Source organism: Bubalus kerabau, chromosome 5 (genome assembly GCF_029407905.1).
Source record: "Bubalus kerabau isolate K-KA32 ecotype Philippines breed swamp buffalo chromosome 5, PCC_UOA_SB_1v2, whole genome shotgun sequence".
Taxonomy (NCBI): domain Eukaryota; kingdom Metazoa; phylum Chordata; class Mammalia; order Artiodactyla; family Bovidae; genus Bubalus; species Bubalus kerabau.
The window spans coordinates 130,147,662-130,174,591 of record NC_073628.1 but is presented as its reverse complement, the minus strand read 5'-3'; the positions used below and the strand labels follow the sequence as shown (position 1 = coordinate 130,174,591).

Genomic DNA, 26,930 nt, shown 5'->3' with positions numbered 1-26,930 from the left:
GGGTGCAGGGTAGGTAACATGCATCATAAAAAGCGTAATGGACTAATGCTAACACAGACTGGCTGCAGCCCAGGGGTGTCTGCTGAGCTCAGACATAAATACTGGGGAGGCACCAAGGAGACAGATTTTTTATTTCTTTGATTTGATGGTGGGGGGAGGTTGGGCATATTTTTTCCTCTGTTTCTCTGACTGTGGCCATTCCTCTGGGGAGACCAGCAATCTGTCTGGGACTGAAGCCACTCCGTGTTTTATGGATTCCAGAGCAGTTAGACTCTTGGGAAGACTGGAGGTTCAGCAGCACTTGTGGGAGCATCACCTCACTGGGTGAGCCCATGGGGGTTTCGCTTGCATCATTCAAGATCTTGCAAGTGACAAGAGGCCATAATGGGATGAGCGTTCACTGTGTGGTTGTGCTTGAATGCATATATGAGTAACTAGGTGCTTGCCCAACAGCAAGCTAATTTAAAGAATTAAAGGGACTGATCTATGCTCTCTGCCTGGTGGGAACCAAAAGAACAGTGACCCCCTCAACAATACCCCAACACGAATCTCTACCCCTCTCAACTTCAGGCACAAAGAGTAAAATAGTTGTTTGCTAATTTGTGACAAATTCGGGTACTTGAGGACTGAACCAAGCACACTGTTTTCCAGGCTTTTCTATCAATACATTCTCTGGCTAATGTTGGCCACTGGCCCCTGCACATGCCCGCACACAGAATGGGTAAATGTACCCTGGAGGTGTGGGTTGAACGCAGAACTGAGTAAGACTCCTGTATGAAAAAGAGCCTCCATTCCAGGAGATGCTAAGGCGCTCTCACCCCTTTCTCTGCCTCGAGGTGCTAAGCGCTGGGAAGCCATGCTGGAACTCAGGGCCCCTGAATACCCAAGGATGTGTTCAGTCCGCCTAGGATTCTGTGTTACTTGAGAATACAGAGAAACAGCAGAGACTTGGGTGTCTGTGGTGGGGTGAGGAACCCCTGTTCAGCCTTCTCATGAGTAGTGAGCAAAAGATCAAAGGCATTTGGAATTGATGCTGCAGCTCACCATTCGTTTGGAAGAACCAATTTTCCATGTGCTGCCCCTGAGAATAGGTGGGAAATAGAGTGGCATTCTCCCGAATGCTGTGGGTACCAAGAGTTACCGCCTGTCGTCCTGTGCATCCAAGTATGTACGTGAGAAAGGGGAAGGGAAGCGGGGACTCTCATTAGGTACAGAAGCCCTGTGATAAGCAATTCAGACACTTCTTTAAAATCATTATGATCCTTACAAAGTAGATATTACCATCCCTGCTTTAAGGATGCAAACTTGCAACTCCAAGTTTCCAAGAGGTTACGTAACTTAGCTAAGACCACAGATTTAATAAATGGGAAGGTTAGGACTTGAACTCAAACCATTGTCTTCTCACAATGACTTAAAAACATGAAAGGAAAAAAATCAATAAATGATGATAGGGAGGAAAAATTATTTTCAGGCTGAAGGTCAAACGGGCAGGGACTAATGCATCCCTTATGCCGACTGGTGCGCACTGCTATTCCCAGGGGCCAGGGCCCGTCATCACATGTGTTGCTGTTGGAAAAGGATTAGAGGACCCTTTCGTGCACCATGACACGTGATTACTCAGAGGCTGAATGGGGGCATCGGGTCTCGAGTGCTGACCTGGGGACCTCATGGTAATAAAAGACGGGGCTCCTCAGTCAATGAACCTGCTGTAGGTTTAGCTGGGAAGGCATCTCATCACGCTGGACAGCTCGCTCTTTCCCAGCAGGCTAGCAGGGGGCTCTTTTAGGTGTGAGGTTCACTGGTGCTCTCTGGATGGGAGGCCTTGGAATCAATTATGAGTTGGGGGGTCATGCTTACTCATCACCCTAGAAATGCGGCCAACTGGGATTCTCAATAGGGGTTTGGCTCAGCCCCTTCCAGCAAGCTTGGGGCATACCAAGACACTCTTCTTCCCTTGGTTGGTTCATATCCCCCTCAAAGTCTGAGAACAAAATTACGAGAGTACCTAGTCCCTTAGCCTAAGCTAACTAGAACTAGGTTAAACTTAAGGAAGACCTTCCTGACTCTCTGCTCTCTGTAGCTGGACCATGAGCAAGCAAGTTGGCTCTGGAATATCCTTTCCTAAAGACTTGGAAGTGTGAGAGAGATACCTAATTGCTGCCCACAGCCACAGGGCAGGGGAGAACCTTCCAGCCAGCCTCACCTTTGCTCGCTGGCATTTTAGTAAAGGCCCAATACAAATATAGAATGTATAATTTTCGCGTCATTCTTGGCAAATCCCAGGTGCGCCCCATTAGCAGAGTTCCAAGGATGCCATTTCTATCAAGAAAAAGACATGCCGCATCGTAGAGCTTAGCTCAGGGCCCTATTAATAGCAATCCTAATTATATGGCTGCAAATTTAATTCATAGCAATGATTAGTGTCAGAATCAAAGGCATCAGGCATCAATATTGATGGGATTGCATAAGCTCCATAAACAGAGAACAAGCATTGCGACCCACCCACCCCCACCCCCTGGCCGTGGTTTGCTGTTAACTATTGCATTAAACGTCTCTTCCAATGTCGCCAGATCGAAATGACTCCATTGCTCACTGTCTTCCTCCCCACGGCCAAAACCTTTGCCCGGACAGCTCCAAACGGTATGACGGGCACACAAAAGACCCCAGACAGCGTCTTTGAAGGAGAGCCGGGAGGCTCCAAGGGATGCCCGGGTGATGGGCTTGACAGCAGCGTGATGCCCCACACTTGACACAGCTGCTCTTCGCCTCGTCAGTAACACTGCTTTGTGTCCCCTTCAGAAAGCTCATGGCAAACAATGATGCCTGGGTAAAGGGGGGGTCAGCTGGGGACTGTGTGTGGTGCAAAGGCAGCCACGCCATCCTCTGTGGTCTGGGCTGAGGTGGGTGGGGAGGGGAGGAGGAGGCCTGCGGGGAGTGGCACCAGGCAGCGTGTGCTGGGGGGACAGCTGCCATGGCCCCGGGCACCTTGGCTGGAAAGAGGGCAAACTCGGTCCCCCCGACTCTCCTCTCTTGCAGCTCCTTGCAGCTCCCTTGGGCAGGTGGTGGGTCACAGAGGAGCCAGCCGAGCCTTAGAGGAGGGCAGCCCAGGGCTCAGCGTTAGTGGTTCACTAAGCCCAGGTCTGGAGACAGACAGGTTCAGATTCCAATCCCAGCTTTCCACTTAGTAGCAATGAGGCTCTGGCTAGCTACCTAACTCTGCTGAGCCTCCCTTTGCTCATATGGAAAATGGACATACTATTAATCCTTACCTTACAAGGGTACGGCGAGGCTTAACTAAAAAGCCACTTAGTGCAGGGCTTAGCACGTGTGTGTGTGTGTGTGTGTGTGTGTGTGTGTGTATGCTGGCTCAATTGTGTCTGACTCTTTGTGACCGCATGGACTGTAACCTGCCACGGTCCTCTGTCCATGGGATTTTTCAGGCAAGAATACTGGAGTGGGTTATCATCCCCTCCTCCAGGGGATAGTGAGTGCTTAACTTATAATGGGCTCACTCCTCGTCAAAAATAAAAAATAAAGCAGCATGCCTAGAAAAAGGACTCACCTATAAGACCTGACTGAGGTCCCCAATTCAGTGTTCTTCTGACTTGTCAGAACTTCTTAGTCCAAGAGAAGCATTTTGTGGGTGAGCAGGCCCCTGAGCTGGACAGCCTCTAGGAAGCGCCTCAGGTCACATATGGTGAGGGCTCAGGGATGCTGGCCACCCCAGAGGAAGGCTGCATGGCCAGGCCTGGGACAGGAAGCTCAGCTAGACTCAGCTAGAACAATCCCTGGACTACGTTTGGGTTCTGCTTGGGGTGCTTAGAACCCACGGAGAGGCAGAGGTGAGCCTGAGGTTTCGTGCAGAGGGAATGTTCTTCCAAACGATACAGAAAGAAGGGTCCCCGAACTGAAATCTAAAAACCTAGATTTTAGTCTTGCCTTTGTTACTAAGAACCTGGGTGACCCTGTGCTGATCACTTAACCTTCCTAGGCCTCAGCCATCTTATTCACAAATGAGAACAATGAACATCTCACCTGCCCAGAGTCTGTTGGCTGGACTAATTTCTGAGATCCTTTCCAGTTATAAGATCAGGGGAACCTTCCTGACTTCGTGTGATAAGAGGGCCTGACCCCTTTGCAAGGTCCGGACTCCATGGCTTTCTCCTCTTTCCTTGGCTGCACTTTCGTCCACTCTGAACAGACAAGGGTGAGAACTCCTGATGTGTTACTAAAGCAAGTGGATGCCACTGCCCCTTCCAGGTTGGGACGGGGCGTATCTACCCAGCTGGTCGCAATAGCCTTTGAAATCCAATGAGGTACTGGAGTGTGATGAGATACCGGGACAATCCCAGAGGCACCAGCTCCTACGAGCCTGGAAACCTTTTTGGAGGCTGAGGCCAGAAAAGACAGAATCCCAGCAAGAAATTCAAAGGACAGAACCTCAGGGTGACCTTCACCATCCTGCATCTCCATATATCTCTGGTTTCTCTGGATGGAAGCATACATGATAACAGGAAGGAAAGGAAGCTCAAGTAGCTGCAAGCTTTCAGCTTCATCGTTGCAGGGACCATACAGGTGACCAGATGCGTGCTGTACCATGTCCCCCTGAAATATCTGTGACAGCTCTCATTCCAGTCTTCCCTTGGTTTACCCTGTGGCCCTGAGCAATCCATGATACCTGTGAACCTCAGTACTACCATCTGCAACAGAGCATTTTTCCTTGTCACGCAGGCTCACTCGTGTCCGCCTCTAGAGACCCCATGGACTGTAGCCTGCCAGGCTCCTCCGTCCATGGGATTCTCCAGACAGGAATACTGGAGTGGGTTGCCATTTCCTTCTCCAGGGGATCTTCCCGACACAGGGATCGAACCCAAGTCTCCTGTGGATTCTTTACCACTGCCCCACCTGGGAAGCACCCTGCTGCTGCTAAGTCACTTCAGTCATGTCTGACTCTGTGCGACCCCAAAGACGGAAGCCCACCAGGCTCCGCCGTCTCTGGGATTCTCCAGGCAAGAACACTGGAGTGGGTTGCCATTTCCTTCTCCAATGCATGAAAGTGAAAAGTGAAAGTGAAGTTGCTCAGTCATTTCCTACTCTTAGCGACCCCATGGACTGCAGCCTACCAGGCTCCTCCGTCCATGGGATTTTCCAGGCAAGAGTACTGGAGTGGGGTGCCATTAAAATAAGGATTCATGAGCTAATAGAAACCAAGAGAATCTGCGTCGTTGGAAGTAAAGCATGGTAATGGTACAAAAGTGGTAGCAATAATACTAGAGAGGGTCCCGCTTGTAGTAACAGCGGTAATGGCAACAACGGCGGCCGTTTATTGAGCATCTACTATGCACCAGGCCCGAGAGTAAGTACTTTACAGCCCCCGTGTCTGACGTGCATAGCAATCTTACAAAGCAGCATCAGTGGGTCAGTTTAGGAAACTGAGGTCTGCTCAAGATCACACAGTTCATCTAAGTCAGAGCTGTGCAACCCAAGGATATTATGGTGGGCTTGGGAGTGAGTGAAGCACAGCGAATGATTCCACTTTAGTTCATACTACCAAGCTGTAGGAGCGGAACCCGCACTTCCCCCAGCCCCGCCTCGAGGAGGGGTCAGTACCTACAGTTGGATGATACGGGACTTGGAAAGCTCTCCCTGGTGACTAAGGCAGCTGGGTGGCAGTGTCCAGCAGGGTTAGATTAGTTTGGCCCGGCTGGTCTAGTCTTCTAAGTATTTTCTTTCCCATGATTAGGGCTGGGGGCAGGAAGCAGGATTCGCTTCCTCCATCTGACCTTGCAAACATGTCACTAAAAAGGAGGCTGATCTGACAGCTCCACTCCCCCAGGGAGTCAGAGGAGAAGTGGGCTTCGGGGGCAGCCTCAGAGATGCTGCTAATGATAAAGAAGCGCTTTTGTTGCCAAGCACCAGAGCAAGCGCTTTTCATACAAGATTTCACTGTGTCCTTCCAGCAACCACGCAAAGTGTTTATTACTACTACCCACTCCACAGGGAAAAAAAAACAAAACCGTGAGGCTCACAAGTTAAGTAACAATCATAGTCATACTTAAATGCATATAAACTCAGCACCCCGCTTTTCATAAATTATTTTATTATGCTCTATTTTTTTCGTTATCACTTGTTATCTTCTAAATATACTGTATATTGTGCTTTCCCATTATTTTCTCATCTGTCTTCCCACATTAAGGTATAATCTTGACTAGGGCAGGCAGTGTTGACTTTTCAGTACTGTATACCCAGCAAATGGTGCATAGTAGGCATTCAGTACATTTTTGTTCAAAAGCGAATGATTTCATTTAATTCTCATTACAGTTTCACGAGGCAGGTATTATGATTGTCTTCATTTTACACATGAGAAAACTAAAGCTCAGAGGTCAAGCAGTTAATAGTTGGAGTCAGGACTGCATTCTGGAAGCTCAGATGCTCTTTGTTATGCAAACAAGCTCCTATCTGAGGGCAGGAGGACAGGACCAGGTGGTCTTCGGAGGTCTTGTCCAACTTTGAGCTCTTTGCCATGCTCTGTATCCACAAGCAGGCGAGGCTCAATGGTCCCAAAGGATGTACGTCGATGCGGTTTGTATGTTCCTAAAGATGCTCTGCAAACATTAGCACTGTGGCCTCTGAAAAATTCTCCAGAACCTATTTGGGCCACTTGGGTTCCGAGAGCTTGAATCATGACCCTTGTGCTTCACCTGCTCTGAGACACAGCCTGGACTCCAAAGGGTTCCTCTCGGGTGTGGTAAGCAGCAGCTGAGCACGCGGCCTGGCGCCTCACGCAGGGCCTGCCCGGGACTCAAGCACACGAGGAGGCACACGAAAGGTGCAAACAGTAAACGAACCTTTCCCTTCTCCCTTTCAGAACGGCTCTGGGAGATCAGGGCCTCTTCCCTGGAGCTCAGCGGGGGCTGCAGATAGAAACCCACACCCCTCTCCCCGCTTGTCATGGTCAGGGAGATGTTTTGGCTGGGGGCAAGGGTTTAGGGGGATTCTGTAAATATGCCCCCTTCCCTGTGCCAATGAAATGCTGCCTTTCCCAGCTTTCAGAAGACCGGTTCTCGGGACCCAAGAGGCCGATAAAACAACAAAACAAACAGCGAGTTTGGCGGCAGGAGCCTGGGCAGGGAGCCAACCTCATTACTAGGGATGTGATGGTGAGCTCCAACCACCACCCCAACCTCCTCCGCGCGGGCCCTAGGGCAGGAGGAGAGGGTGTCTGCTTCCCACTCCCCCCAGCCCCTGGAGCTGCTGCTGAAATGTCTCGGGGAGCCAGAGCATCGGCCCAGTGGTCCCAGGTCCCGGGACAGCCGCTGAGTCTCCTGCGACAAGAGCCGCGACCCTGGCTGTTTACTTGGTCCAGGGTTCACACCGAGAGACCGAGTGAATCATTTCCACTCCGAGGAATGAGGAATGAGTGGCTATTGTTTGGTGGCGTTGGCTCACAGAGAGGGGCATGTTTCTCAGCTTTGCATCCAACTTGGCTTTCCGTCCACAAGACAACCCCACCCCACAAAGGAGCCAAGTCATAGGTTAGGAACGTCTGTGTGGGAGGAAGCCTAAATGCCAAGCTTTCCGTGTTGCCAACGGCGGGGCCGTGTAACCTTGGGCAAGATAGTGAACATCCTGGGGGCTCCATTTTCCACGTTTGGAAGATGGAGCGGAGATGCAGGGAGCAGTCACCACCCTTAGCTGGAGTGTTTGTGGAGGATGCAAAGAACTGCGGAAAGATATCTTAGAAACAATCAGTGTTATCAAGTAACCGAGCCATCAGCCCCAGGGCCCGGGAGACTTAATCCTTCTGTGCTCCTGATGGAGCCTTTCCAGCTCTTAAGCTACTCCTGCAAGAAGCTTGCAGTTTTCCTGACTTGGCTCAGTAAATCGTCTGTGAGCTTACAAAGAGAAGAATAGGAATGGGAAGGGATGTCAGACGGGTTTCCTGTGGGCTGCGGACTGGAGGCCTTCGCTGCTAGGTCCCATGGGGGAAGGCAGAAAGAATTTTCCTCAAGAATTTCACAGGCATTCTGGTGGCTGCCTTAGCCATCGGGAAAGAAGGTGGGGCTAGAAGAGGCCACGGCCCTCCCCAGACCTTGAAAAGGCTGAGTCTCTGTGGATTTGCCAAAATGTCCGGGAGTTCGTCCAATAAACAGAGGGCTGGCGGGGGGGATGGTGCTGAGGAGGGTCGTCACCTGGGCCTTGGTACCTGCCTCCCTGCTGGAGGCCAGCCTGCCCGTGATGCAGGCAAAGCAGATGGCTGGCCATGCTCTCCCGGGGACACGCAGGCGACTGCGGCAACCCAGCTCCCTTCTCCCAGCTCCGTCCACATTTCTGAGACCTCCGCTCCACCCTCTTCCAAGCGCTGTTCACCAGCAAACAAACTCTCTTCCTGTCCTGGCAGTTCTCTTGCTTCTTAGACTCCTCACCCGCCTCCCCTTCCGCCCAGACTTGCCCACCACATCCCAACTTCCTTCCTCTGCAAACCAGCCACGTGAACAGGAGTCACTCTTGGTGTCTGGCTCTGTATCACTGTGTACAAATGCACGTCTGGCCTGGAGGAGGTATGCCCAGTACATCTGAGACAAATTTCATGAGCACCTGAGGGGTGAGAGGCAAGGGATCTGACCGCAGGGATGGGTGACATCTATGGAAAAGAGGGTCCCTGATCTCCAGGATGGTGACTCTCAAGAGGCGGGGACGCGTTAGCAGCTGCTCCCGTGTTTGTTGGAGCAAAGCGGTGGGGTATCTGAGGAGGGCCTTACGGGCTAGGTGAGGACAGGCCTCCAACAGCAGGAGGGGTGTCGCGATGCAGGGACAAGAAGGAGAAGCGGGCCCCTGCTCTTGGGAGGCCCTGGGGCTGGGGGGCCAGAGGAGGCCGAGAAAGGGGAAGCCAGGCCTTGAGGCAGTGGTTTCAGCAGCTGCGAATGAAGGAGAGGAACCAACAGGTCTTTGCCCCAAGCCCTGCGAGTCCTGCCTCCTGCTCCTGGTGTCTCTTGCCATCTCGGCTCAGCCCCTTCCCTCCTACAGCCTGCGGCCTGCCTCTCGGACTGCACGCGCCAACCTGGGATGTGGTAGGCAACGAGCTCGTGGTCCCTGTGGCCACACTCTTCCCTGTCTGCTCCGGGGGCCCCCAGGGCCCGCCCGCGGCCAGGAGGGCTGTTGGGAGTCGGTCGCACCCAGGTCCGGGGGGCCCCGCGTCCCTGGCCAGCCCACCTTCACCATCATCTGCGCCCCGTCTCGCCCTCTCTCTGGGCCAAGTGTCTCCCTCCTGACCCCGAGGGGCCTTTCTGCCACACCCCAAGGGTCAGCACAGGCCCAGAGGGGACTTCAGAGCCCACACACCCCAGGGGCCTCGGCCTCCCAGCTCTGGACGCCTCCTCTGGTCCCCCTTAACCCCCACTCCTACCGAAGGAGGCAGAGCAGGAGCCGTGGCATGAATGGAAAGTCTCGTGCGTGGGGCAGGCGCCCTCCACAGCCTCGCTGATCGGGGGCCACCCAGGCTCTGCCCCAATGTTTCCACTGAGACTGGGAGATCATTTCCTTCTGAGTCAACCCTTTCTATGATGGGATGGTTTGGCTACCAGAAGCTCCTTCCTTATACTAAGTGGAAAGCTATTTTACCGGAAGCCCCACCTGGTGGCCCTCGGGTGCCCTTTGGGGCCACACGAGTCCGTCTAATTCATCTGCAACAGCTTAGAGGAGAAGCCCGAAGCTTGGGAAACCAGGTGATCCAGGTTTGAACCCCAGCTCTGCCACTTACTTTGCCGTGCAGCCTTGGACATATTTCTTTACCTTTCTGGGCCTCCGTTTCCTCATCAGTAAAATGGAGGGCATCACAGCACTTACCCCAGTGAGTGATATAAAGATTAGATGAGTTAGGAGATAAAAGCTCTATGAACAACACTTAATAAGTGCTCAGTAAATCACACTGTATGAAGAAAGCTGTTAGGTCTCCTCCTTTACTCTCCGGAGAGCAAGACTCCCATATCCTTCCAGCCCTTGCTGAGCTCATGCTTTTTAGTTGACTTAGCCCTCTTACAATGTTATCTGCAGTGTAAAGTGGAGACACCATTTCCCATGACTTGGAATTTGCTCTTTTGTTTGTGTGGTGAAGGCTAATTAACTCTGCCGGATCAGACAGTTGGCTCACAAGGTCAGTGAAAATCCCAAGGTCCTTTTCACTTGATCCTCTTAACGCCTGAAGCCTCAAGACACTCTGCCTCTTGGCTTCTACATCACCGAGTCCTCCAAGCCCCGCCAGGCACTCTAGACCTTCCTGACACATGCTTCGTATCTTCTCAGTGTGGCAGCCGAGGTCTACAGGGTCCCTTTCTCCCACCCTCAACTTTGTTTAATTCAGTCTTGGAGCAAATCCTGGTAAGCTTCCTCTTCCAGGAAGCCCTCCAGGTTAATCACCTGGTTGCAGCTGATATCTCTGGAACTGTTCCATCTCTGTAGGGGATTCTAGCCTGTCCTCTTATGGCCTCTACTGCACTGGACCTTAGGCTCTGCAATATGACCCCTCTTGGTTCTGAGGTCTCGCCCTTATTCTGTTTGTTCCCTCCGCATGTTCGCGACTCAGCAGGCAGTGGCCTGTCTGCACTGCTCTCCACGTGTCTAGCAGAGGGCTGGGTGTGAGCATGAACGTGACACAGCACAGAGCAGCCCTTCACGGTCCTGCCACGTCTAGCGAGTCTCTGCTTCCTCTAGCCGTCCCCACTCGGGACATCCTGTTCCCATGGGCTGCCATGGACGCAGTCCACACGGTCTGACAGACGCCTGGCCAGGCAGGGAAGAAGTGAGTGGTTCTGACGCACCCAGCTTCCCTCCCGTCTCCAAACTCTTGGCTATATATATATTTTTTTTCTTTATTTTCCTTCCTGTGTTGAAAGAGCTTTGGGGCCTGGACCATGGTAGGGTTTCCTGGGGACATTCCACAAATTCCTTATGGGCCATTTCTCTGGGTAAACGGGAGGCTCGTGGGAGCCTGGCATTGGTATCAGGTGCTTCCAAGGCGTGTGGGTGGAAAGGAAGGGTGAGTCGCCAGAGGAGAAAGAGGGGTATTATGAGCTCATAGAAACAGGCAGAGAACAGCGAAGCCAAGAGAGAGGAGAAGGAGCCAGCCTGCAGGTTGGAACAAGCTGTGGGCGGCCACACCCCCAGCCTCGTCCTCGAACCCTGCAACTTGCCTCCTTAGTGACCTGTCTGCTGGGGTTCCTACAGGGTTAGGAGAGCTCGGCCACCTGGAGAGCCTGGCTTGGAAAGGTGCCCCAAGCAGCGCCCTGTCTGTGTGCACAAGACGCACAGAGGCAATGGAAGGTGTGCACAGGGTCCTTTGGGCCTAGCTGGGGGGTTCTGCCTTCACTCAGCCCTCATCCATCCATTCAGAAAACAATAATTCCTTAACTCGGATCCAGAGTCCAGCAGAGTGAAGGTGCTAGCCCCTGGCTGAACCCTGTAGCAAGCCTGAACCCGAAGACTGTTCTCAGCCTCCACCCTCAGGCTCCGTGGCTGCCTCTTTATGTAAAAAGGGTGCCAACTTGGGTGTCAGGGCAAGAGGCAATTTGTCCTCATCTCCAAGCTTGGATGAGTAATTTTTCCTCTCTGGACCTCAATTTTCCTGTCAAATAACACAAGTGTTGGGCTAGATGGTCTCTAAGAATTCTCAGAAAAGGGTTCTATTTTTCAAGATAGTTTTGGGGCCCATCCCAGGAGGGAAAATTTGATGAAAGGATGAGGCAGGAAGAAGGAAATAAATATGAATGAAGCATGACTCCCGCCTTTAATAGAACTTTTAAGAGAACAGAGACAGGGTCACAGGAATGATCCAGAAGAAGACTGAAGGTTCCAGAAGGACAGGAAAAGATGCTGAGCACCAGCCTGGTTGTGGCTACTGCTGGCCTTAGAAAGTCCTTGTGCAGCTGAGAAGGAGGTGGTTTCTATGGGCAGATGAAAGAGTAAGAGGACCCCTCTGGGGGTATGTTTATACCCGAGGGTGCCTGGCTTGACAAGAAGAGTTCGGGCTAGATTTCAACTCCCATAGACCCTTTGGCCCAAAGTCCCTGGGCGAAATTTACTCGACTGTATAGATAACCCTGCAGAAAGGTAGCCAGCCTCGGAGTGTCCAAGTTGAACCCTGTGGATAGAATATATGCTGTGCTCAGTCATTCAGTCGTGTCTGACTCTTTGCGACTCCATATGGACTGTAGCTCACCCGGCTCCTCTGAATTCTCCAGGCAAGTACTAGAGTCCGGTGCCCTTTCCTCCTCCAGGGGGTCTTTCTGATTCTACACTACTTTTTAAAAGTCAAAGTATAGTTGATTTATAATGTTGTGTTAGGTTCAGGTAGGTGTGTGTGTGTTTGTTGCTCAGTTGTGTCCGACTCTTTGCGATCCCATGAACTGTCCCCTGCCAGGCTCTCTGTCTATGGAATTCTCCAAGCAAGAATACTGGAATGGGTTGCCATTTCTTTCTCCAGGGGATCGTCCTAACTCAGGGATCAAACCCGGGTGTCCCCCACTGCAGGCAAATTTCTTTATCATCTGAGCCACACCAAACTGATTCAGTTTTAAATATATACATTCCTTTGCAGATTCTTTCCCAGAATATACCACTTTTAAATCCTAGTGGAATCTCAGAAGGCCAACCCCTTCCCTCTCCACTTTTGGAAAAGCAAACACAGGGACCACACATATCCTCAGTCTCCTGGGCCTGAAACCAAGCCAGGGCCCACAGTCCCAGGCCGAGGAGAGGTGCAGGGCTGGAAGAGGCAGGAAGCTCTCCCTGGAGTGAGGAAAGGCTTAAGGGGCTCTGGTACCACGAGAAGAAGAGGTCTGCTGGGTTCAGCACCTCCACATCAACCCGGACTGGTTTTTCTCACCTCCTTGCCAGCAACTCAGAACAAGCAGAACACGGTACTTCCTCCTCAGGCTCCTTCCCTGCCACCCTCCTTCCCAAACAACACCTCTCCAGAGGCTCTAAATGGATTAGGAGGGAAGATCTAGGAGGGTTGAAACCAACATCAAAGGTGAGAGGCAGAGAGGTCTGGCCGGTGCCTTGATCCACAGGTGGGAGCACGGGGAAAGGGGGCAGGATGGAGGGGTGAGCTTGGAAAAAAGGGATTAGCAGGGACTGGAAAGAATGCAGCGGCTGTAATCCCACGTAATGAACCAGACTGCACTCCGTCATCTCCATGCCCGGAGCACTAGACAAGCAGGTACAAGCTGCCAGCCTCAGCCCGCCACGCAGGAGACTTCCCGCGCTGCCAGCCCCAGAGGGCCCATGCCCTCCTGCAGGCAGAAGCGCCCGGGTCAGGCGTGCACGCGCGCGCACACACACACACAGGATAAGATGTCTACTTCCTCCTGGGTCCTGGGGGTGGGGACGGAGGGGTGGGGAAGGGTCTGCGATTGCAGGAAAAGGAGGCAGGGGAATGGCCTCTAAGCCAGGCACGTATACCATCCCAGAGCTGCACCCCATTTACTGAGAACCGGGACCCATCATCTGCTTCAAGCAGCTTCTTGGGACTCAACAAAGACTTCTGCTCAACTCTGGAAGCTGTGGGGAGGGATTTGTGATGTGAGCCATTCATAATATAGATAATCAAAAAACCAGTTCTACTTGATTTGAAGATAACATTTGTTTTTTCTCCTTTAGACAGACACACCTTCCTAATTCCTTGGTGTTTCAACAATATTGAAATATGTGTATATTCCCAAGACACTCATTGACCAACAGCTAGAGGAACTAGCTGGAAGATAAACCACAGATGACCCCCTAGTGCCGTCCCCATTTTAACTAACCCCACCCCCAAGAAAACCAAGTTGCCTCTAGTTACGGCATTGTGACATCCAGGCTCAGACCCTTACCTTTTTCAGCTTGCCGCTTTTTGTCCCCACGAACACCACGCTGTAGCCATTGTAAACGTAGGAGGCCACTGAGGTCATGCGGTCCCGGCTGGTGGCATACAGGGTCAGGCCCTCCACTGGGACCGAGCCTCCGAGTGGCTGGTTGATGTCCAGTCCACAGAAGTTGTCATCGATGGGCACCGGCTGGAGAGAAGGGGAGGGACCTGGGGTGAGTGTCAGTGGAGGCAGGGCCGAGTCACTCCACACCAGCCCAGCCGCTGCGGCCATCAGCCTGGGACACTGGGCCTCGGAGAAGTGCAGGCGTGGGGACTAACATGTGCTGCCTGCGCAGACCCATACACCCGCCCTGTGAACCTACGCTGGCTCCAGCGAATCCAGAGAGAGGACCCAGCAGCTTTCTTCCTCCTGCACCCGCTGCCACCCAGAGATCACCAGCGGCAATTTGCAAAACTGATTGCTGGAACTTATGTCCTTGTCATTGAAACTCCTTGTGGCCCATGCCATTGGTGGGGTTCTTTCTGTTTAGACAGTGAGGATTCAGTCTAGAGGCAACCTCACAAGATTCTTACCAGCCTGGACGGGGCTCCTTATTTGTTTCCTGGACTGTAAAGTCCTGCCTCTGGGCATAAGGAATTTTCAGCCATTCCACATCCCATACTGGGGATAGACTGAAAACAGTTATCGTAATATTGAATAATGCCTTATACTTTGGAAAAGTTACTTCATCTACATGAATCTCAGTTTCTTCATGTGTCACACTACCTGCCCATCTGCATGAGAGAATCACTGGGGAGGAAAGGAAATGATGCCTGCAAAGATTGGTTACATTGGACAGTGATTTTCAGGCTTCCCTTATGGTTCAGTGGGTAAAGAATCCACCTACATGCAATGCAGGAGACACGGGTTCTGCCTGGCTCGAGCAGATCCCCTAGAGGAAGACATGCAACTCACTCCAGTATTCTTGCCTGGAGAATCCCAAGGACAGAGAAGCCTGGTGGGCTACAGTCCTTGGGGTCGCAAGAGTCGGACACGACTGAGCAAGTAAGCACAAGCACACAGCGATTTTCACCATCGTCTGTTAGAGGGCTTCGATGGAGTTTGGGTAGATTCTGAGGATGAAGACCTTCCCATTAGCAGCCTTTTGCAGGGTGTGCTTGTATAAAGAGTATCTACCAGGAGAGACTGGGGCACTTCAAAAGGAGATGGCCTTGAACAAGTGGAAAAATAGCTGGAGAGAAAGATTTCTACCCTCTGCTCTATCTCTGTGTGGCTCTGTGAACCTTAACTAGTAACATCCTCTTTAGGAGCTTTTAAATTATTTCCAAGATCTCATTCAGCTAAAAAAAAAAAAAAGAAGAAGAAAACAGACTGCATGCATCCCAAGACCAGGTCCTGCTAAGGAGCTTGCATTCTCTGTACCCTGTTTGGCCTGGGGCTGGCCATGACGGGTCCTCTGACATGGCCTGGCTGATTACACAACAGGGGACCCTTTGGGCAAAAGTTGCCAACTCTGGGCTTGAAAGAGCACTGAGCACGGTTGCAGCTGTTCCTTCTGGGCATCCCAGGGAGGAAGGAAATGATGGTCACAGGAAGCATGGAAGGCATGGTGGAGAGACGTGTTCCCATTACGCTCCTCCTCTCAGCCACACCAGGGAAGAGCGGGCTGACTTATTGCTCCCTGACAGACTCATTTCCTAGGAAGAACTGGTGTATCAGCGTGTTTTGTTTTTTTTTTTCCCTTTTGGTAAAACAGGGACTTCCCTTCCATTCCCTGTTCAGATCCAAAGGGCACAGTGTTTGCATCCTTCTGATTCCTTGGTGTTTTGTCGTGATCTGCTGCTCCAACAAGTGACTCATGGCACCACGCTTGTGTGTGGTTGTGTGTGTATGTATGTGTTTATTCTTTAGGAAAGGAAACTTAAGTCTCAGGTTAAGGATTACCTTGAACTCTGGATTTTATGCAACTCTGTACAACAGAAGAGATAAGTTTCTCAGGAAGGGAGTGAAGCAATGACCTGCTCCAGCCAGCTCAGGAGGGATGCCCATACATCTATCTCTGCATTTAGTGGCATCACATTAGTGGCTTGAAATCATTCACAGTCGGAGTATTTACACCAAGGACATTGGCAGATGCTTTTGATCAAGATCCCCCAGCCCCATCTCTTCCCTACCACATTCACTGCCTGCATATAACCATGCGTTTAAGACTCACCAGCACATCCCTGGAGCCAATGATGGGGATTTCAAGCTCCCTAGAAAGACAGGTCAGAGGACTCAGCTACCACTTTTTACATTTTCTACTTCTCTTTCTCATCCCTACGCTGTAGGCACAAGTGCCCGGTAAAGAATCAGAAAATCTAGATTGTAGCCCTGCCTCCAGACAGGTGATCTTGATCTGTCACATACCCTCTTTGAGTCTAAATGTTCTCAACTGTAAAGGAAAAGGATTGGACCAGGCAATCGTCAAGCTGCCTTTCGGCTCTGAAAGTTCTTGATTTCATGGCCTTGCTTTCCTTCTCACTCTCTCCAGGGACCAGTAAGGCTGCAGAGTCTGGGCTCAGGCATAACTCAAGCCAGCTTCTGAGAAATAATGACAGAAGCCGAACATTTGTCTGTGATTTTGAATTTCTCTATATCCCTCCTGAGTCTAGAATCCCCAGACTGGGAGGGAAATGGCTTGTTCTGAGCCTAAGCTGCCAGGATTGGCCAGCATTTCTTTCTCTCTTCTCTAAGTTGTCAGATATTCTCAGACACCTGCTGCCTGTTTACTTTTGTCCAGAAAGGGAGAGCCTGAAGCATGGCTTTCCTTAGGAACATCATGGCTAAAGGCAAAGAGCTTGGATTCAGAAGTCCTATGGGCTAAACCGCATCCAACCCCCTGCTGTGCCATTTATGGTTGTATTGATGTTAGCAATTGAGTTTTGGGGATCTTTATTCTTCCATCTGTCAAACATCCTTGCTTTATAGGATCATACTAAGGATCAAGTGAGATAACCCTTAAGCTGGCCAGCACAGCCTTTAGGACAGAGCTGCTATTAAGTGAGTGAGGGTCCCCTTCCTTATTTCTTTCCTGGGAACAGAGCTCAAAATCTTTTATCTGAGAGTTTCCTGTGAGTCCAGAGAGCATGTTAAAATTAAGCCCTGGGACCTCTGCTTCTCTCACTCACCCTTAAGCCCCTCTGAGGCCACCAAAATGCCTCTGGGTGCCCAGGTCTGGGACTATAAGGAGGGTAAGGGGCCCTTCCTGTAGCCCCCCACCCCACCCCTGCTATCCAGGTGACCTCAGCAGAGTCTGATGCTCTGGGTGGGCGTGGTGAGTGCGGGGCTCTTCTCTCCGAGCCCTATAGCCCACTTGCTGTCCCCCGCCTTTGCAGCCCTTTGCTTACTAGCCCAGGCTTGTCTCTGCAGACAGGGGAGTCCCGTGAGGGTGTGGGCTCTTCCTCCTTCCTCTGGCTCAGAAGCAGGCAGGAATCAGCAGTTTCCTCCTGACAAGGCCCCCTCTGGGCAGTGGGAACCAGGACAGACTCTGCAAGGCGTTAACCCTTTCGTTTCCTCTCCTCTCTGTTTTTTTAAGTGCTTGAGGGAATTTTATTTATTCATTTAACAAACCTGTGGTGGGCAGCCTGCTGTGCTGACTGAAGGCCATTTCTTCTTCTTCTTTTTTTTTTTGGTTGTCAATCTGTATTTTTGTTTTATTATCTTTTAAATTTATTTTTAATTGGAGGATAATTGCTTTCAATACTGGGTTGTTGTCTGCTGTACAACAACGTGAATCAGATGCAAGTATACATATATACCCGCCCTCAGGAGCATCTCTCCCCACATCCAAGTCATCACGGAGCACTGGGCGGAGCTCCCTGGGTTATATAGCACCTTCTCACTGGCTGTCTATTTTACACATGGCAATGTATATATCTCAATGCTACTTTCTCAATTCATTGGGGCCATAGGTTATAGAATTTCAGGGCTGTAAAGAACTTTGGAAACTATTTGGCTCAACCTCCTCATTGTACAAAGGAAAAATAACAAGAAATGATTGGTTCTTTAATTAATATATAGCTGTCATTTATCAGATGCTGCTGCTGCTGCTGCTGCTAAGTCACTTCAGTCGTGTTCGACTCTGTGTGACCCTATAGGCAGCAGCCCACCAGGCTCCCCCGTCCCTGGGATTCTCCAGGCAAGAACACTGGAGTGGGTTGCCATTTCCTCCTCCAATGCAGGAAAGTGAAAAGTAAAAGTGAAGTCAGTCAGTCGTGTCTGACTCTTAGCGACCCCATGGACTGCAGCCCACCAGGCTCCTCCATCCATGGGATTTTCCAGGCAAGAGTACTGGAGTGGGGTGCCATTGCCTTCTCTGTATTAGATGCTATGTGCCAAGTATTGCACTAATACATACTTTTAATCCTCATAAAAACCATAAAAAGAGACTTGGTATTTCTATTGTTAAAATAAAAATACAACTCAGATCAGGTGCGTAACTTGCCCAAGGTCACACAAGTGGTAGGAATGACTTTTAAATACAAATCTGTTGGAATTCCAAGCCTGTGGCCTTAACTACTGTTCTATTTACCAAGAAACCGACAGTAGAAACAGAAACATAGTCTACATGTGATTTTTTTTTCTTGCTTTAAGAAGTGGCTTTTGGTCCCAGTAGCAGACACTCCCCCTTTATGGGGTTCAAAAGGCAGCCATATGGGTCACTTGGTGTCACATTGTTCCCCAGGCTGCAGATCTCGTGTCCATAGGACTTTGCACAGAAATCCATCTTAGAATTTGTCACACTGCATAACAGTTAACTAATAATGGCCAACCTAACACGCCAGGCATGGTGTTAATCTTGCCACATCTGATCATCCTGTGAAGTAGGCATTATGAGTCCCACTTCACAGATGATGATGTAGATACACTAAGCCACTTCTGAAGCCGGGAAGTAGCACAGATGGAATCTAAACTCTGATCCCAAACTCTTCGGCATCACATGACGCTGCTGGCTATTTTTTTGGAGAGTCACGACCATGTCTTTTTTATGTGTGCATTCCCAGTGCCCAGTACGGTGCTGGGCACTCGAGAGATCTTCGATACCCTCTTGCTGAATGGATGGACGGAAGGAGGGATGAAGGGAAGAACGGAGGGGTGGGTAGATGGATGACGTGACGGATGGATGGACAGACTGATGGATCATGGTGACCACCGAGATGGCGGCATTCTGATCCTCTCATAGGACAGGGCTCGCCACCAACTTCCTTGTCTCTGCCACCCTCAGGTCTGGACTCTGAACTCCCCTTCCTCTCCTTCTTTCCCTCTGCTGGGATGCCTGGTTCTTCTTCCCTAGTTTTCAACCTACCAGTTGCGCTTGACCCTCTTCCCTCTCTTCCAGCCTACATACCTGCCTGCCTCCTTTACCCCTTACCGTGGCCGGCAGGGCCCTGCGTGGACAGGATGTGGTTCCTGTTACCCCTGACCGGCCTCCTCTCTAGCCACAATTTCTGCCACATGCTGTGGTCCAGCTGCAGTGGTCTCCTCGCTCTTCCTCACATGCTCTGGACATGCCCGGCATTCTCTGTACTGCTGTTCCTGCCCACTCTCTCCAATGCTCTCCCCAGATACCCACACAGCTGGCTTTTCCTCATTCTTTGCTCAGATGCTGCTTTCTCAATGAACCAGTCCTCTTGGGTCCTGCCTCTCCCCATTCCCTGCTTTATTTTCTCTCTACAGCAACAGTCATCACTGGAGAGACTACCCGTTTTATGTATTTCTATGTCTTGCCTCACTAACGAAGTGAGTGAGGGGCTTTCCTTGGTGGCTAAGACGTTAAAGAATCTGCCTGCAGCACGGGAGACCCAGGTTCGATCCCTGGGTTGGGAAGATCCCCTGGAGGAGGGCATGGCAACCCACTCCAGTATTCTTGCCTGGAGAATCCCCATGGACAGAGGAGCCTGGCGGGCTGCAGTCCATGGGTTCGCAAAGAGTCGGACACGACTGAGCAAAAGTCATGGACACACACAAAAACTCCATGAGGGCAGTTCGTGATGTGGTAGGGTTCACAGCTGAAGCTGGCAACGCTTACAACAGTGGCTGGTGGGGTAGAGACACTGGATGAGATACATGCGGGATGATTCCGCAGGATCAACAAAGGTAGCTCAAGTGCATGAACCTGCCACCTCTCTCATTGCAGGCTGCGATGGTCTGGGTTGTCCAGTAGCAAAGTCCTGTCTGACTCTTTGCGACCCCATGGACGGTAGCCCCGCCAGGCTCCTCTGTCCATGGGGTTTTCCCGGCGAGAATACTGGAGCGGGTTGCCATTTCCTCCCGCAGGGGGTCTGGGGGCAGGCGTGTACTGAGCGGGGTGTGTGCCAGGGGCGTCCTCCTTACCGCCTTGGTGCACTGCACGTCCTTCCCCAGCAGCCAGTTGAGCTCCAGGTTGCCCTCGCCCTGGTAGCACGACTGCAGGCGCTCCTTGATCTGCAGGTTGATGGCGCGGATGGGGAAGGCGCAGAGGGCGGAGTCATCCGGCGGCTGGTGGTACTGCTTCTGCCCTTTGGAGAAGATGGCGAAGAGCACGTCGTCCTGGCTGCTGATGTTGAAGGCCCGCGCCAGCGCGTCCCCAGGCTTGGCGAGGTAGGCGGCCTGCAGGAGGCGGTATTCCACCCCGGCCCGCGTGCAGCCGAAGGGCAGGGACACGTAGGAGTGGAACTTGGGGTCGTCCTTGCAGAGCCGCACGATGCGCGAGGTGTAGAAGAGGTCCCCGGCCGAGTTGATGGCCACGCCTTCGGGCGTCTCGGGCTGGACCGTCAGGAAGTAGACGAAGCCCCCGCTGGCGAAGCCGTAGATGTAGAAGATGTCGAAGTGGGCCACCAGGGCCAGGGTGTCAGAGGGGATCTTGATGAGCGAGGAGACGAAGTCGCTGTGCAGCTCGTAGTCGAGCATGGCGGAGGACTCGGGGTCGCGCGGCAGCTTGCGGCTCGACAGCGTGGGGAAGTAGTCCTGCTTGCCGTCCACGGCCGTGCCGATGAAGAGCTTGCCGTCCTCGCCTTCGGAGCGCACGATCACCCCGTACATCGTGCCCGTCTTGTTGACGCTGGACAGGTAGTGCTCCTTCTTGTGGGACGGCTCCACCAGGATGAAGAGGTCGTCGAGCCGCAGCAGCTTGCACACGCCCTGGTACAGACTGCCGCAGGCCAGCAGCCGGTTCTCCGAGTAGTCGATGATGAGCAGCTTGTTGACGTTGTTGGTCAGCGTAAGCACCTCGCCGCAGGGCTGCACGATCAGCGGCGGGTAGCAGGACTTGTTGTCCTCCTCCGGGCCCGTCTTGTGAGCCACCTGGATGGTCAGGTTGCCCGTAAGCTTGTACACGCGGTTGATGGCGCCCACGTACACCGCCCCAGTCCCGCGGTGCACCGTCAGGTGGTTGAAGGTCCAGTCGCGGTTCTCCGAGTGGAAGGTGCTGAACTGGGGCACGCCGGCCGCCCGGGGCGCAAGCAGCACGCAGACGGCCGAGAGCAGGACCACAGGCCAGCCGTCCCCATCTGCCGCCCGCTGCCCAGGCCTCCTCTGTTCCATTCTGAGCCGGCCGAGGGCCAGGACACAGGGCCTCCGATCTCTCGCGAACTCCGCCTTCCCGGCCTGGCCCTCACATGGTTCTGCAAAACACAAGAGGCAGAGCGGTCAGACAGAAAACAAATCTTGCTTGACCCAGGTCCCAGCGCCTACTAGCTCTGTGAGCCTCTTCCTTCTGTATTTGGGTTTTTCTATTTTTAACAAACATTCTCCCTCTTCCGGATGTTCAGGGAATCCTATTATCTATTTTGGTCTCCAGCTTTGACACTATAAAATGTTTTTTTTTTTTTTAAACTTTACAAAGCATCTCTATTTCTGTCCTCTTCAGAGATCGTTTTTACCTCTCAGAGAGGTTAACAGACTGAGTCCCCGCAGCCAGTGGATCCCAGTGTGAGGACTAAGGCCAGTCTTCCCACTCAGTTGCCAGGTTCCTCCTGCTTGCTCCCAGTCCAGTGGAAAATGCTCCAGCCTGTGAAACACCCGTGGTTAGGGAGGCCCTCTCCCAGGCTCTCCCTTCCGAATCTGGTGTCACAAATAAAATTCCTTCTTATTTCAGCCGTCCACCCCCTCGCACCACTGGTTTCCTCTTTCACGCTCCGTCCCCCACAGGGAAGGAAGGAGGGGAGCTGGTCATCTAACATTGCCTCTCACCGCCCTTCAGTCTGGTCCTCTCTAGAGAGAATCCCGCAGTGTTAGCAGGGAAAACTTGTTCGGAGAGTGAGCTAGGCCCGGGGCCCCCACGGGTGCTATTCAGGACCCTGAAGAGTCCCCGGGAAAAGGGCAGACAACCACCCACCCCTCCTCTTTGAGTCAGGAGGACGTCAGCCACTGCTTCCCCGGAAAGCATGGACCCTGTTGCCTCCTTTGCAGGCTGAGTCCAGCGGGGAGCCGGCCACCTTACTCACGGGGACTGGCTGGCTGAGTCCAGCCTTACCCACCCGGGCGAGAGTTCTGGGTTTGGGAGACACGGGCAGGAGCAAAGGGAGGTGAGTTGAAGGTCAGTCTCATGGCAGCCACTGCTGGAGCCCCATGATGGCTTAAGGCTCCACACGGTCAACCTCAGGCTGCCCGCCCCCGCCGGTGAGTCCCCTGCCCTGACTTCCCTGCTCCCTCCCTGCCCTCCCAAGCCCCAGGTTCTACAGCTTTTCCTACTATTCCAGGGAAGCTTGCCCAGAGGGGCAAGGTGGGGCTCCCGCAGACCTTCAGAGAGTGGTGGGCAGGGGGTAGACGGTGGAGCCTTCCCATTGCTCTGCCTGCTCCTGACTTTTATGGGGGAGGCGGGGACAGTGGTGGCTTTAGCAGAGAAATCTTTTCTCCCGGCTGGACAGACTGTCCGGCAACCTTCTCGGACAAGTCCAGACAGAAGTTGGGGCAATGAGGCAGCAGGAGTGAAAAGGCTCACGCCCAGGATGGAGCACGTGCTCCAAGGCAGCCTAGGAGAGTCCAATTCAGTTCAGGTCAGTGGCTCAGTCATGTCCGTCACTTTGTGACCCCATGGTCTGCAGCGTGCCAGGCCTCTGAGTTTACTCAAACTCACGTCCATTGAGTTGGTGATGCCATCCAACCATCCCATCCTCTGTTGTCCCCTTCTCCTCCCACTTTCAATCTTTCCCAGCATCAGGGTCCTGGGTCCCTTTATTTATCCCCCACCGGGCTACACGGGGCTGGAATTGGGGATCGAATAGATGGCCCCTGCGGGATCCACGTGCTCTCTGCTCCGTGTTTTTCAAAACTCCCCCTGTCCTCCACAACTGTGCCTCCCACACCTGACAGCCCCCATGGTGCCAGAGGCGGGCCCCACCTGACTGCTCGCCTCCAAGGAGGCTGCACTGGGGTGCTCTTCTGGGGTGATTCATCAGGCCCCGGGCTTCCTTGGAAAGAGGAAGGCGCAGCGGCATGAGGCCTGGGCTGACCTCAGGAGCTCTGACACAGCCCTTCCGGCCCCATGCGCTCACCGGCAAAGCCTCCCCGACGGACTGAGCTTTCGGTTTGAAAATCGGAGGTTATTTTTAGCTATGTCCTGGGGCCGGTAGCCGGACATGAATTCCTCAAGAGGAGCTGCAGAAAGGAAATAACAGAATCCTCATATTCTCCATCTGGGTAGGGAGCGGCAGGAGGCAGGGCTGTGCGCGCCCCTTCTCTGGGCGGGAGAGCTCCTTTGCCTACAGTTGGAGGGTAGTGCGTCTCCCTCCGCCTCCCGCCGTGAGGATATAGTTGCCATCATGATGTACTTGGGGTTTGGCCTTTTGGGCAGGGCTCTCTGAGACACTCTGGCATTGAGTACGCGGGCAGAGAACCCCTGCCTGCCCCACAACATACATGCACAGACATGCTTAGCCCATGGGGGGGCGGGGACGGTCCCAGGAGCAGAGGTGACACCAGAGGACACCAAGTGAGGTTAAGATGAACTGTCTCACCGCCCTGCCAGGCATCCTCCAGAGACACAGTTTGAAGAGTGAGTGGCTTCTATTGTCAGGCAGAATCTGGGAAGAAATTTGGGACCTTGGGCAAGTCCAGTCTCATCCTCCTTTCTGGGAGGATGGGATAATGACGGTACCGACCCCTCGGGTTGTCATCCGAGTAAATGAGATAATGCGGGGAACGCCTCTTAGCATGGGAGCTGGCACTCAGTGAACGCTTAACTCATACTAGTTATTATTATCATTGAAGCCTCCCCAAGAGACAGCACTTTAGGAATCCTGCCAGACCTCCTGACTTCTCTTTTCGCTCATATTCTTCCTTTCCATGGGAATGAACACTGCGGGCAGCCCATTGAGCCCCAGCCCTCCCTGGCCTGGTGAAGGTGTGCATCAGAGAAAAGAGAATAGATTGAAGGTGATCATCTCCAGCACACTACTGCACAAGTCCCAGCACGGCTCTCTGCAGCCTGCAGGGAGCCTGGTAGAGGTACAGGATCCGAAGAGTTGAAGTGTGAGTGGGAAAACTGGCCTGGTGTCCAGAAGGCATGGAGCCCTGGGGCAGGGGGCAGAGTGGGGAACTCAGAGAGACCTGCGTTCAAATCCTGCCTGTGTCACCATGAGGTGTGTGGCTTTAGGCTGCTCCAGCGTCAACCCGAGCCTATTTCTTGACCAATAAAGGATGTTATTTGATCTTAAAGAATGCTATTAAAACAAAGGATGTCATAAGCAGTTGGTAAGATTTCTTCCTTCAGACAAAATGGTATCTTGAGACTTGCTTCTTTCAGTTTCTAGAGTCAATAATTGCAATAACAGCTGAGGTCCTTCTGTCCTGCCTGGCAGGGCTGGTTAAATCTAGAGGTCTCAACAGACCAGTAATTGTACTGTTTTCCCCTTCCCTCTCAATCAGCATCTACTCTGGGACAGACTGCTCCTGGGGACCAGCCACACAGATTCCTTTCACGGGGCTCAAGCGTGGTCCACGTGGGAGACGCAGGCACTGGGGCGTCAGGGTCAAGAGGAGACCGGGTCCCCTGCGGTGCAGGGGCGGAGGGACGCTTGCATCCCACCTTGGAATTCACAAGGACAAACTGGCTTCAAGAGTGAATCGAGAGCTTTCAATGCCAAGGCTGACGTTACCAGGTAGCTCTTCCAAAGAAGGGTCTGGTTGGCAAGGTCTGGTCTGGTTGGTCCTGTCTGAGTTCAGGGTAAGGGAGAAGGGTACCCACCTCTGTGCCTCTGATGAGATGCCTCTGATGGAGAGACTCATACGCTCTGGATTTAGGTGCTTGGATTCAAACAGAGGCAACAGCTGTGTAAACTTGGTCAAGGTACATAGCTGTTCTCTGATGCTGTCTCACTAGACGTAACGAGATTGGCACTAGCATCTACCTCATAGGGTTATGACGGTGAAGTCATTTAATACACATAAAGCGCTTAGAACAATGCTTGGCCCATCGTAAACGTTCGAGATACCTTAGCCTTTATCAGTAGTAATCTATTTGTCAACATTCCCAGCTTTTCATCTCCGTCCATCCCACAGTCTGTCTTAGAATACATTTTCCACCCTTAATTTGGTAGAAGCCAGTGAACACATGCATATGGTTTTGTAGATCTAGCATTTCCTCCTCACCCCAAGTGTCACCCCCGGGGATTTTCTCCATGATGCCTCCTTCCGGTCCCTCTTCCTCTCTCTGTCTAGTTTGTGAAGTCGCTGTGCCGCATGCATTCTCGAGAGCCACACCTGCTGAGTGGCTGTTCTCCTACCAGCTTCCCTCTCCCCCATCCCAGGTCTCAGGTGAGGACGCGCCGCCCTGGGATGCCAGCTCTACCCACAAAGCACTCAGCGCACTGATGCCAAGGGGAGGCCACACTTGCCTCTTTGGGAAGCAAGAGTCACTAAATATTCCATTTGGAGGGCCTGGTGACACCATCTCCCCGATGAGGGCTCAGGAAGCAGGTGTTGATGACAGCTAGAGAAGGCATCTAATACCTTCCCGATCAGATGCTGCGGGCACCAGGGGCAGAGCAGGGACGAGACGACAATCACGCATTTCCAGCTCAGCTCAGTGAAGGATTCTCTCCCCACAACCCGTTCTGTTGCCTCTTTCAGGATATCTGGGAGCACAAGCCTCTCTGCTTGTTGGCCCCCCTTATTGCAAAAGGAAAGAAGAGGAGGCAGGAAGAGGAGTTAGCGTCGGAATACAATTTTGCTAAACTGAGTGAAAGTTCTTGGTGCTTGAGCCCCCGCCCTTGGGCCCATCCGCAGCTCCTCCATCGCTCTGTCATTGGCACTGCTGGCATCATCACACCCAGGCTATGATACGTTTCATCACGATAACAGTAAAGGTGTCTATTATTATAACTGCACCAACTAGGCGGCTCACACAGCCAGGATCCTGAGAAGCCAGAATCCACACAGTAAGTATGAGGACGGGGGCTGTGCGCTACTTACAACAGGCAAGACGTGGAAGCAACGACAGTGTCCATCCACAGAGGAATGGATCAAGAAGCTACGGTACGCATATACAATGGAATATTACCCAGTCATAAAAAAACGGAAATACTGCCATTCGCAGCAACATGGGTGGACCTAGAGAATATCATACTAATTAAGACAGAGGAAGACAAATATTATAGTGATATCACATATGTGGATTCTAAAAAATAATACAAATGAACCCATATACAAAACAGATACCAACTCAGACATAGAAAGCAAATTTATGGCTACTAAAGGGAAAAAGAACGGGGGCAGGGATAATTTAGGGGTATAGGATTAACAGATACTACAATATATAAAATAGGATTTACTTTAAAACAGAGGGTGCAATATTCAATATCTTATAATAACCTATAATGGAAAAGAATCTGAAAAAATATATATATAGCTGAATCACTTTGCTGTACACCTGAAACTAACACAACATCAGCTATAATAAAATCAACTATACATCAATAAAACAAAACGGACAGGGAAGCCTGGTGTGCTGCAGTCCACGGGGTCACAAAGCGTTGGACACGATTGAGAGACTGAACAGAAAACAAACAGAAAACGAGGCCTGTGAAGTCAGAGGAGTCAGCAGCT

General features: G+C 52.1%; 1 protein-coding gene across 2 annotated transcripts in view; it reads right to left on the bottom strand.

Annotated features, from left to right (window-relative positions):
- Positions 1-26,930, bottom strand: part of PLXNA2 (plexin A2) — a 236,939-nt gene that overhangs the window by 188,614 nt on the left and 21,395 nt on the right. For both annotated transcript variants that reach the window (XM_055583110.1, XM_055583109.1), the window contains exons 2-3: positions 20,241-21,508; positions 13,869-14,051 (exon numbers count right to left, since the gene is read on the bottom strand). In XM_055583110.1, the coding sequence (XP_055439085.1) occupies positions 13,869-14,051; positions 20,241-21,428 (1,371 nt within the window). In that variant the 5' untranslated portion in view covers positions 21,429-21,508. The remainder of the gene's footprint in view (positions 1-13,868; positions 14,052-20,240; positions 21,509-26,930) is intronic.